This window comes from Zingiber officinale, unplaced genomic scaffold (genome assembly GCF_018446385.1).
Source record: "Zingiber officinale cultivar Zhangliang unplaced genomic scaffold, Zo_v1.1 ctg251, whole genome shotgun sequence".
In the NCBI taxonomy this organism is placed as follows: Eukaryota; Viridiplantae; Streptophyta; class Magnoliopsida; order Zingiberales; family Zingiberaceae; genus Zingiber; species Zingiber officinale.
Window position 1 is genome coordinate 870,779 of NW_024589922.1, and position 12,640 is coordinate 883,418.

General features: G+C 37.7%; 1 protein-coding gene across 1 annotated transcript; it reads left to right on the top strand.

The window, feature by feature from the left end:
- The first annotated feature begins 456 nt into the window (after nt 1-456).
- On the top strand, nt 457-1,449 carry LOC122037295 (peroxidase 65-like). Its single transcript, XM_042596744.1, has one exon. The coding sequence runs from the start codon at nt 457-459 to the stop codon at nt 1,447-1,449; it is 993 nt and encodes a 330-aa protein (XP_042452678.1).
- The last annotated feature ends 11,191 nt before the right edge of the window (nt 1,450-12,640 follow it).

The following is a 12,640-nucleotide window of genomic DNA, read 5'->3' on the forward strand; positions in this document are numbered from 1 at the left end:
GATACATCTAAGTTTTTGCTATATTGAATGTACCCATATTCTTTTTGGTGGTCCGATAATTTACACATGTCTACTTGATACTTTTTAATCATCTTGATGTTGATGGTGGTGAACATTCTGATATCATATTTCCCTTTCTTTTCTTTTTTTTTTTTGAAAATAAAGGTAAAAAAAGAGGACGGCTATTTGTGTAAATTCGGAAACAAACTCTTCCTCACTTTTAGCAATTCCCTCCCGTAGTAGTCACCTGAATCCCCTCCTAGCCATTGTCTTGTCCTCCATTTCCTCTCCTCCCTCCTCATTCTCTCTCTCATCTCTGTCTCCCCCTTTGTAGTGAAACCGACCCGTTCCATCTCCATTGTCGTCGTCGTCATCTGCCCCCATCAGTTGCAGAGCCCATACAATTGGCCCCCCTGCAATTAATAACCCATGAGAAACAATCTCGTCGTTGCTACCATGACGGCCCCGGTGGCGACGGTTTTGGCCGCAGCGCTCCTCCTCTTCCTTGCGTCCCCTGCCTCTGCCAAGCTCTCCACCGCGTACTACCAGAAGACGTGCCCCAATGCAGAGCAGATCATATCCGACGTGGTGACCAGCAAGCAGATCTCCACCCCCACCACGGCCGCCGGCACCCTCCGCCTCTTCTTCCACGACTGCTTCGTCGGCGGATGCGACGCCTCCATGCTCATCTCCACCAACGCCTTCAATCGCGCCGAGCGTGATGCCGATGACAACATCTCTCTCCCAGGCGACGCCTTCGACACCGTCATCCGCTCCAAGACCGCGCTCGAGTTGCAGTGCCCTGGAGTCGTCTCCTGCGCCGACATTCTCGCGCTAGCCACCCGCAATCTCGTCCTCATGCTCGGCGGACCCTTTTACACGGTGCGCCTCGGCCGGAAGGACGCGCTGGCCTCCTTCGCGGCCACCGTTCCCGGCAACCTCCCCCGCACCAACATGACTGTCGATCAGCTCATCGAAGTGTTCGCCGAGAAGAAAATGACGGTGCAGGATATGGTGGCGCTCTCCGGCGCCCACACTGTGGGCTTCTCTCACTGCAGCGAGTTCGCCTCCCGTATCTTCGGCTACAAAGGCAATGGCGGGCACGACCCGACGATGAACACCCAGTACGCAGAGGCGCTGCAGAAGGCGTGCGCGAACTACCTGAAGGATGAGACGATTGCAGCGTTCAACGACGTGATGACGCCGGGGAAGTTCGACAACATGTATTACAAGAACGTGCTTCGGGGGCTGGGGTTGCTGGCCTCAGACTCAGCGCTGGCGGTGGACAAGCGAACTCGACCGCTGGTGGAGCGCTATGCCGCCAACCAGACCGCCTTCTACATCGACTTCACCCACGCCATGGAGAAGCTGAGCGTGGTCGGGGTCAAGACCGGCAGAAAAGGAGAGATCCGTCGTCGCTGCGACGAGTTCAACAACCTCTCCACGTGATCAACCCGATCCCCCTTATGTCCTACATCATATTTTCCATATGAATCATGTGTACCAATCTATCATTCAAAATATTTAATTTGTCTGTTGGGGGCAGAAAACGTACGCTATAAAACTTTATATTAAGGGGGCTTGGCATAGTAATTGGAATGATAACGAATTTTAATTGAGAGGTTAATGGTAATGGAAATAATTATTAGATTGATGGTGCTTGGTATATATACTGGAATATATTGGTGGGGCACTGAGATTAGTGAATCATCTTTTACCATATGAAATGAATATCATTTCTAATAATATTACTTGGTTTGACTTAAACGATAAAATGCGAATTAGTTAAAATTTTCATTTTACCTTTTTAAGTAAAATGCAAAAATAATTAAGTTATAGACTGAACCATTTTATTAAAAAAACATAATATGATGAGTATTTTTCTTTTATCCTAACGTACAAAAGACATAATTAATAGAATACAATAATTATTTCTAAAATAAATCATATCGTCACATATTAACTTATACACTACAATTCTATCAATGATTTTGCATAATCAAAATATCTATCCCAATATAAATGGTACACATAATAATAATTTATTTTGTGTTTGCTATGCAAGATAATATTGCCCTATCCTCCCATCAATGACCCAATTAATAAACAAAAGTAGGAGAAGCAAAAATGTATTCATAAAATCCAACATCATCATAAGCATATTATTACAAGCAATTGAGTATAAAATCTTTAACTTCAGATGGATCTAAATTGAACAGTAACTAAAACTTCACATAACATTCACAAATTGCTTGAATAGCATTGTACTTGTTCTTATCAACGAACCAATACTTATCCAACATCTCAACAACTTATGGTATTTTTGAGGATTTACCTTGAACTTAAGATGACATTGACTTAAGTTGTGAGTTAATAGTTTACATAAATCCCTCAACTCGATCACTGAGTAACTTGAAGTTAGAATCGACATTTTACACAGTTGAAGTCTTTGCCCTCTTTGAATATTTTTGAACTTTGTCAGCAGATGATTTCTTTTTCTCCTTAGAGTGGGATGCCCTTGATGTAATAGAAGGTTGTTGATTTAACATCGAATCAACTTCAATTCCTTTTTTAGCAAGTGATTTGTCATCCTATATGGTCAACTCAGCATCCACATCAATGATGTTTTGTGCAGTCATCGTAGGATCTTCTGCAACAAGGTATGTTGCTCTGTCTTTTGCCATATACCATCACCAACTCCGAAAAATAAGTGAATGATACATTATAGAGACTTTTGGTGTCATTGTGATTTTTGGACATAACAATCAAATTAACAAAGTCAAGGAACACTACAAAAATACTGTCACTTAGGGACAATATTTGCAACAAATTTTAGAAAAAAATTCATTGGAAATTGGATTTGGGATGAAAATTGCGACAAAAAAATTTCGTTGGAAATCTGCCGTCCCAAAAATTTGCGACGAAAAATTATAATTTCGTTGGAAATTTTGCAACGAAAATAATATTCGTTGCAAAATTCGTTGGAAATACTGCAACGAAAATAAATATTTGTTGGAAATGTCAGCAGGAAAAATCTCCGACGAACCCCAAATTTGTCGCGAATTAGCAACGAAAAAACGTATTCGATGCAAACAGATTTGCGACGAATAATTATTTGTTGGAAAATTACAAAATACAATATTACCAACGAAAATATAAATTCGTTGGCAATTTCCAACGACAATGCACTTTCGTTGGAAATTTCCAACGAATCAATATTTTCGTTGGAAATTTCCAACGAATCCATATTTTCGTTGGAAATTTCCAACAAAATTCATTTTCGTTGGAAATTTCCAACGAAATATAAATTCGTTGGAAATTTCCAACAAAATTCATATTCGTTGGAAATTTCCAAAGAAAATATAAAATCGTTGGAAATTTCCAACGAATCCATATTTTTGTTGGAAGTTTCCAACGAAATATAAATTCGTTGGAAGTTATTTCCAACAAAATTTATATTCGTTGAAAATTTTCAACGAATTGATATTTCGTTGGAAACTTCCAACGAATTTATATTTCGTTGGAAACTTCCAACGAAAATATGGATTAGTTGGAAATTTCCAACGAAACGGCATTTTTCGTTGCAGTATTCCGATAAAATACGATATTTCCAACGAATCCAATTTTGTTGCAAAATTTGTCCCAAAATTAAAAAAAATATCCAGCCCCATCTAATTTCAATATGTTTTCCTATTACAATTTTTTTCAAACAGATTCAACATATATATAATACACCACTAAACACAATAACACAAATATAAATAAAAAATCAACTAACATATTAGTGTACAACAAAATAAATACAAACATCAATAATATAAACCCAAACACATGCACCATTAAAACATGTTATTCCATATACAACCTAAACTAAGAGCATAAAACTAACAATACAACACATCATCATCCAACAATACAAACTACAACAATACTAACACCCTAAACCAAACACTACAATAAAGTTACAACAAACATGTCATAGTATCCAAATTCCAATATCATACAAGAACATGAAAAAGATAGAGTAGAAGATAATCTTATGGAGATCCTTCTCAGTCTGAATCCTTCTTTTACCTACATCAAAAGATAAACAAAGAAAAATAAAATCTTATAAATCAACACAAAAGTAAATAGGTAAAGACTTACATATTTTTACGTCAATACCACCATCATCTTCACCTACCAACCCTGTTTGGAACAAAAATAACAATACTAATCAAAATACAAAAATTAAGAATTTATAAAATCGATAAAATAAAAGAAGTCAAAAATTCTAATTACAAACACTCATGCATCATCATCAACATCATCGGCGACATCATCATCATCGTTAGCATCATCACCAATACCAGGAGGAATATAACTTGGACCTGATCTAAATTGTTGTAAAAGAAAGGCTTGTTGTTTGCGCATTTTAACCATATCTAGATCTCTTTGTGAATTTTGTTTTTGAATTTCTAAAATTTTTTGATCCCTTTGAGATATTATGCCTTTCAAATTGTCAACCTCTTCAGTTAAGCTTGAATCTGTGTCGTTACTGCGAGTGGGGTAGAAGAAGATAGAGATCTTCGAGGAACATTATGGATTCTACTCATAGAATCCATACCTATTATCCTTCCCCTTTTGACTCCCCCACTGACCTCTAACCATAAATCTAAATTATTAGTAACAGACGGCTCAGATCCCTCAATATTATCGCCATCACCTGAACTTCTCTATGATAATGATAGTTCATCATATCTCTCCTATGAAAAATTAAAACCTTAATTAGAGCAAGTAGATAAGTAATAAAATCTAAGTTAAAATTAAGATTAAAGATTAAATCAAACCTTAATTATTCTAGCTTTATCTCCACTCCAAGTCTTGTCTTTTTTTTGAAAAGTGCAGACGAAAGTGTCTATAAAATAGAGCACTTTTCCCAAATCCTTAGACTAAAAATAATACGGTTAGAAATAATATAATAACATCAAATATATTAAAAATCTAATTATAGAGTTGAAAATTTACCAATCTACGTGAATGCTCCTCGATATTTATAGATCCTCTTGCATATATTGCACGTGAGTCTCCAGAATTATAAGCTTGATTTATTTTATTCCACAAACCCCTTTCTTTGCACTCATCAATTTGCCAAAAATTGCATATCTTAACCCAATTGTCCGTCGTGATAAAGGGAGGCTTTTTTCCAATACTTTTGGCATGGTTTTATACATGGCGAATGTGATCACCACATTTCTTTTTGAAAATTCTTTTAACTTCCATCTCAAAATAAGGGTCCCAACTAAATAATCGCTGAAATAAAAAAAAACAATAGATTATACATTAACGTAATTGTTTTATATATAAAATAAATTAGTTATTCCTTAAACTCTCACCACCAGAGTTCTTTTGTGGGTGTTGGAGTGCTTGAGTATGACATTGAATCTCCTTTCCAAAAGTTATTCACAATTTGATTAATCTCGCGAACAACAGTTACTGAATTTTCAAATCTATCATAAAATTACAATAAACAACGTTAAATAATTAAGATAGTTAAAATATAATAATTTTAATACTTACGAGTCTCCAAGAGGGGCTATATGCAGTCGAGCGTCGGCAATATCAACGGTTGAGTGTCTGGCAGGTATCGGCGACTCAAGTGGGGAAGGTGAATGGCCATGTGAAGGTCCTGCCAGTGATTGGCCACATGAAGGTCCTGCCGGCGACTGGCCACGTGAAGGTCCTGCCGGGGACGGTCCACGTGAGGGTCCTGCCGACGACTGGCCATGAGAAGGTTCTGCTGGTGACTGCCCACGAGAAGGTCCTGACGGCGACTAGCCATGTGAAGGTCCTGCCTGAGGGGAGGGCGTAGGTACCATCCTATCAGATGGTGAATCAGTCTGGCCAATGCTTGAACGATGTTGTCTATGGCGTGCCCGTCGAAATTGCCAACCAAAAATCAAAATTAGAATAAAAGAAATAAAAACTTAATGCTTGCTGAAGAAATATGAAAAACTTACAATATCCATAATATAAAAGTCAGAGAGCGAGAATTTGCAGTGATAATGTCTCACCTCTAATGACCTATAGAAAAAAAATAGCACACATATAACATATATAAATTTAACAATGAGATATTATATAGACAACTAATTAAACTATGAATTTTATAAATTTACAGATTAAAATTAAATATAAAAAAACTTATCGTATATGTTAAAAATCAAAGTTGTCGTCGCCCTCCTCGTCCTCGTCCTCGTCCTCCTCCTCATCAACCTCATGAAATTCATTGGCATCCACATTTATCACTACTCCGCTGGGATCTCGTAATGTTGGAATAATATATTCCTCGGTCTGAAATGTATTTACAACCTCCTCTTGTTGATATGCAATGTCTTTCTAATGTTCCTCTATTTTTTTCCGTGTTTTAGTTTTACAAACAGCCCACCAATCAATTTTATCACGTTTCAAGCTAGGATATGAAGCATAGAACACTTGAATCGCTTGTTGTGCCAAAACAAAAGGTTCATATCTCTTATATAATCTTTTATGATTTATTTCATCCAAATTATAACGTGGATGCACCTTCATCCCTCTGATAGGATCAAACCAGCGACACATAAATAAGATAACTCGCATTTCTGGACCAGGGTATTCTATCTCTATAATTTCATCCAGTAGACCATAAAAATCATTGCTTACACCTCCATCATTGGATGACTGAACACATACCCCACTATTCATTGTAGTCTTCCCTTTTCCATATTCTTGAGAATGAAAATTATATCCATTTATGAAATATGCTGGCCAAGTGCGTACCATTGCTTTTGGACCCCAAGATAGATGAAATAACATTTGATGTTCAAGGTGATCTTGATTATCATAAACCTAAACTCAAATGAATATGTTATTCACTTAAAAGTTAAAATATATTATACCAATACGGTAAATTAGAATACAAGGTAAAAATTACTTACATATGATTTGAACCAAGGTGCAAATTCTTGATCGCAGAAACGATCAAACTCTAGTGTTGGCATATCAGAATACAAGTTTTGAAAAATCCTATCATAAAAAATTGAATTATAACACCAAAAAGTTACGATAAAAAAAATAGGAAAGATATACTAACTCGAAATATGGTGATACTTCTGGACAATTAAGTAAAACATATGTTTGCGCTGCTCGCCATTCTTGATCAGTTAAATATCTTTGCTTACATTGTCCACTCGGTCGACCAAGATAATTAAAAATTGAGAATATGTTCGTATTGGGATCAATAGGACCTTCATCATTTCTTCCAGGTCTCCGTCTTTTGGTTTGAATGTGAGGCTCAAAATAATACGATGCAAAAGTTGTTACTTCCTCCACAATTTATGCATTAACAATAGAGGCTTCAACATGTGCCTTATTTTTTACTTTTTTATTCAAATGATATAAAAATCTAATTGAAATATAACAATTTGTATTAGATGAATATATATAAAAAAGTTATAAATTTACAACGCATTAATAACGAAGTATATAAGGTAAAACAAAATATACCTTTCAAATGGATACATCTATCGAAAATGAACTGGTCCTCCAACTTTGGCCTCGTATGGCAAGTAAACCAAAAGATGTTCCATTGAATCAAAAAATGAAGGTGGAAAGATTCTTTCTAAATTACACAAAATAATTGGGATGTCTCTTTCTAACTTCTCCATCTGTGAATATCTCAAAACTGTTGAGCAAATATCATGAAGGAAAATTCTTAACTCTGTAATTGTACCCCATACAAAATTTGGTAAAAGTTCCTTAAAAGCAATTGGAATAAGTCTTTCCATAAATATAAGACAATCGTGACTTTTCAAACCAATCAATTTGAATTCCTTCATATCGATGCATCTCCCAAGATTAGAGATATACCCATCAGGAAATCTCAATGATTTCAACCATTCACAAACAACACGTCTCTGTTCTTTATTCAATGTATAAATTGCCTTTGGCTTTGGTCCCCTACTACTTTCATCCAGATCAAGAGTGGGTCATTTACAAATTAGTCGCATATCTTTTCTTGCATTCAAATTATCTTTTGTTTTTCTGGCGATATCCATCACTGTATTTATGAGATTATCAAAAATATTTTTCTCAATATGCATTACATCCAGATTATGATGAATTAAATTACTATTCCAATAAGGCAAATCCCAAAATATACTCCGTTTAGTCCATTTATGAGTGCTTCCATATTCATATGGTGTACCATGTGGTTCTTCAATAACAGATGGAAAGTGACGCACTCTATACCAAATATCTTGACCTATCAATCTTAATGGCAGAGGTGTTCTTTCAATTCTATTCCTAGTGAACTCATCTTTATTCCTTCTGAAATTATGATTTAATGGTAAAAATTATCAATGACAATCAAAATAACTCAATTTTTCCCCATATTTCAATCTGATCGACTTTGATCTCTCCATACATATTGGACAACCTAAGATTCCCGCAGTACTCCAACCAGATAGCATACCATAAGCTGGAAAGACATTAATGGTCCAAAGAAGAGCAGCCTTCATAACAAACATATGATTAGTATGAACGTCATATGTAGGAAACCCTTCATCCCATAGTTGTTTTAGCTCTGCAATCAGTGGTTGCATATAAACATCTATTAACTTCTTTGGATTTTGCGGGCCAGGCACAACTAATGTTAAAAATATTGTTGGATTTTTCGAGCCGCAAAAACCGCTTTTTGCGTTGCGGAAACCCCGAAACCCCCATGCCACGGATCTGTGTGAAGAAATAAAATTATGTAAAACTTTCACGTACGAGTTTTCTATGCCTAGATCTACTTTAGATCTACAAGATAAGAGTTTTATCCTTGATGCGAAGCCCTTCGCAATTCCGCTCGTCCAAGGTTCGTCGCCGGATCTCGAGAGTATCAAAGTAGATACTTCTCTATGTGTATCCACACAAGCAAGAGATGGAGAGACCAAACAAAAGGTGTGCTAGCACCTTTTAGGGTTCGGCCAAGGGAGGAGAGGGAGAGAAGAGAAGAGCTTGAGGAAGAAGATGACTTGAATGAAAAATAAATTCAAGGTTGTAACTCCACTTTAGTGGCCGGCCACCTTTGGAAAAGGTTTATATACTCCATGGAATTTCAAGAGTCAAAAACTCTTGATCTCCCTCATGAGGTGGCACACATATGTGCTAGCCTTGATGATGTGGCACATCACCATTAGCCACTTAATGTCAACTCATCAATGAGATAGCAAATGGTTAAGTCAAACTTGACCCTTCATCTTCCTTTCAAGTTAAGTCAAACTTGACCACTTCTCTCCCTTGGTTGATCTAATCTAACCATTGGTTCAAGTCAATTTTAATTTAATGAATCTATATTCATTGAATTAAATTAATTAAATGACTCTAAGTCAAAATTAAACTCACTTAACACATAAACCAAATTGAGTCCAACTCAATTAGCCTAATTTGGATTACACTTAATCCAATTTGGTTCATCACATGAACCTAATTCTTTAGGTTCATCAAATGAACCTAATCTCCATCTAATTGCCCTTTGTGTGTGACCCTATAGGTTCTTATAACGTTGGCAATGCTCCTAAACCCATTTAGAAGCATAAGTAATGAGTGGTATCTAGCAACACATCATTACTACCCAAGTTATAAGAATGTTGAGATCCAACATCACATTGTGACTACTAATTGTGACTCTTCATAATATATGACAAGTGTCCTTCTATCCTAGACATCTAGATTGATCAATATGAGGCATAGACCGTGTCATCCTCTAATCAATCTAAATCTTGAACTCCAAGTAGACTCACTCGATCAAATGAGCTTAATATCTTATATTGACTCATTTGGGCATGACCATGCACTTAGTGGTCTCACTCTATCAAGAATATTGATGTCTCTCCCATCATATAGGAGGGATAGATCCCATCTACATCACTCACATCTCTTCGCATAATTTGTTACATACCCAGTAATCGCCTTTATAGTCCACCCAGTTACGGGTGACGTTTGATGAAGCCAAAGAATGCAACTCCTTATGTAGAGAACCATGGTGACATAATGTCCAAGGACTAGTAGTCATACTAATAGCCACATGAGAAAGTATATGACACTCATTGATACTTTCTGATGGTGGGTTATTCAGTATACATTCTTCAATGCATACCCATGTGTCAACTTGATATCTCTATATCCATGACTTGTGAGATCAAGTCATCTAGTTGACCTACATGCTAGTCTCGTCGCATTAATATTGCCCCTGAATGTTAATACTCAACTAGGAATGATTAAGAGCAGTGTTCCCTATATTATCTCACTATCGGTTCAACTAACCGATTGATATAGGTAAGAACCCTCTACTCGAGGACGTTATTACACTTAGTTATTTGACACCAATACAAGTAAGAATAATAACCAAAACAAATGCCTTTATTTATATACAAGAATATGATACAATGAGTCCATACAACAATTATCAAATGATTGGCTCTAGGGCTCTAACTAACAATCTCCCACTAGTACTAGTGCCAATTAGTGTAGGCTCTAAGGCCTAATGACCTAGTGTGACCATCATGCTTTCTCTGTGCCAAAGCCTTGGTCAAGGGATCTGTGATGTTTGCCTCTGTGGGTACTCTGCAAATTTTCACATCTCCTCTATCGATGATCTCTCGAATGAGATGAAAATGCCATAGTATGTGTTTGGTCCGCTGGTGTGAGCGAGGTTCCTTTGCCTGTGCAATTGCTCCATTGTTGTCACAATAGAGCTCAATAGGATCAGCGATGCTAGGAACCACACCAATTTCAGTGATGAACTTGCGGATCCAAACTGCCTCCTTTGCTGCCTTTGATGCAGCAATATACTCGGCCTCTGTTGTAGAATCAGCAATTGTGTCCTGCTTCGAACTCTTCCAGCTCACAGCACCACCATTTATGCAAAACACGAACCCTGACTACGATCGATAATCATCCTGGTCGGTCTGGAAGCTGGCATCACTGTAATCCTTTACAGCTAGCTCGTCATCGCCTCCATATATCAAGAAATATTCTTTAGTCCTTCTTAAGTACTTAAGAATATTCTTGACCGCTATCCAGTGACTTTCACCTAGATTTGACTGGTATCTGCTCGTCATGCTCAAAGCATACGAGACATCAGGACGAGTACATAGCATGACATACATGATAGATCCTATGGCTGAGGCATAAGGGATCTGATCCATGCGGTCTCTCTCCTCTCTAGAAGAGGGATCTTGAGTCTTCGAAAGACTCACACCATGTGACATCGACAGAAATTCCTTCTTGGAGTTCTGCATGGCAAACCGTAGGAGTACCTTGTCAATATATGTACTCTGACTTAGGCCAAGCAACCTCTTAGATCTATCTCTATAGATCTGTATGCCTAGAATGTAGGATGCTTCACCTAAGTCCTTCATTGAGAAACAAGTCCCTAGCCAAGTCTTGACAGGATGTATTTCTCAATGAGTAGTATGTCATCTACATACAATATAAGGAAGACAACTGTGTTCCCTACAACCTTCTTGTAGACACAATGCTCATCTTCATTCTTGATGAAATCAAACTGTTTGATTGCATCATCGAATCAAAGATTCCAGCTCCGAGAAGCTTGCTTTAGTCCATAAATGGACCTATGCAGTTTGCATACTCTGCTAGTATGCTGTGGATCTACAAAACCCTTAGGTTGTGTCATGTACACATCCTTGAGCAGGTTTCCATTCAGAAATGCGGTTTTGACATCCATTTGCCATATCTCATAGTCATGGTATGCTGCAATAGCAAGCATGATCCGAATGGACTTAAACATTGCTACTGGAGAAAATGTTTCATCTAGTCAATACCATGAATCTGCTTGAAACCTTTAGCTACCAAGCAACCCTTATAGATAAGTCCATCCATGTCAGTCTTTCTCTTAAAGACCCACTTACACCCTATGGGTTTTACGCCCTCAGGTGGATTAACCAAAGTCCATACTTGGTTGGTGTACATGGATTCCATCTCGGATCTCATGGCCTCTAGCCATTTCTCGGAATCTGGTCTCATCACAGCTTCCTGATAGGAGGTGGGCTCATCCTCTATGAGCACAACGTCATCATGGTCAGACAAGAGAAATGAGTATCTCTCAGGCTGACGACGTACCCTATCAGATCTGCGAAGAGGTATGTCTACTTGAACTGGTTGTTGTTCCTCAACTCCTTGTGGAACAACATCATCCTCAACACTTTGTGGTTCTAGTTCAACTTCCATCGAGGCTTCAGTGCTATTGTTCGCATCTTGAACTTCTTCAAGATCGAACGTACTCCCACTAGTCTTTCTAGAAACAAAATCCCTTTCTAGAAATACCCCAGTCTTAGCCACAACTATCTTGTGTTGACTGGGAACGTAGAAGTAATATCCCTTTGTTTCCTTGGGATATCCAATAAAATAGCACTTGTCGGATTTGGGTCCCAATTTGTCTGAGACTTGACGTCGAACATAAGCCTCACAACCCCAAATCCTCATAAAAGACACCTGGGCATCTCTCCCAGTCCATATCCTATATGGTGTCTTTATTACAGCCTTGGATGGAACTCGGTTGAGTATAAAGGTTGCCGTGTCTAGAGCATAGCCCCAAAGGAATGTAGGAAGATTT

What these genes read in the sequence shown, in the direction of transcription:
- LOC122037295 (XM_042596744.1), top strand. Translation starts at nt 457, where the DNA reads ATGACGGCCCCGGTGGCGACGGTTTTGGCCGCAGCGCTCCTCCTCTTC.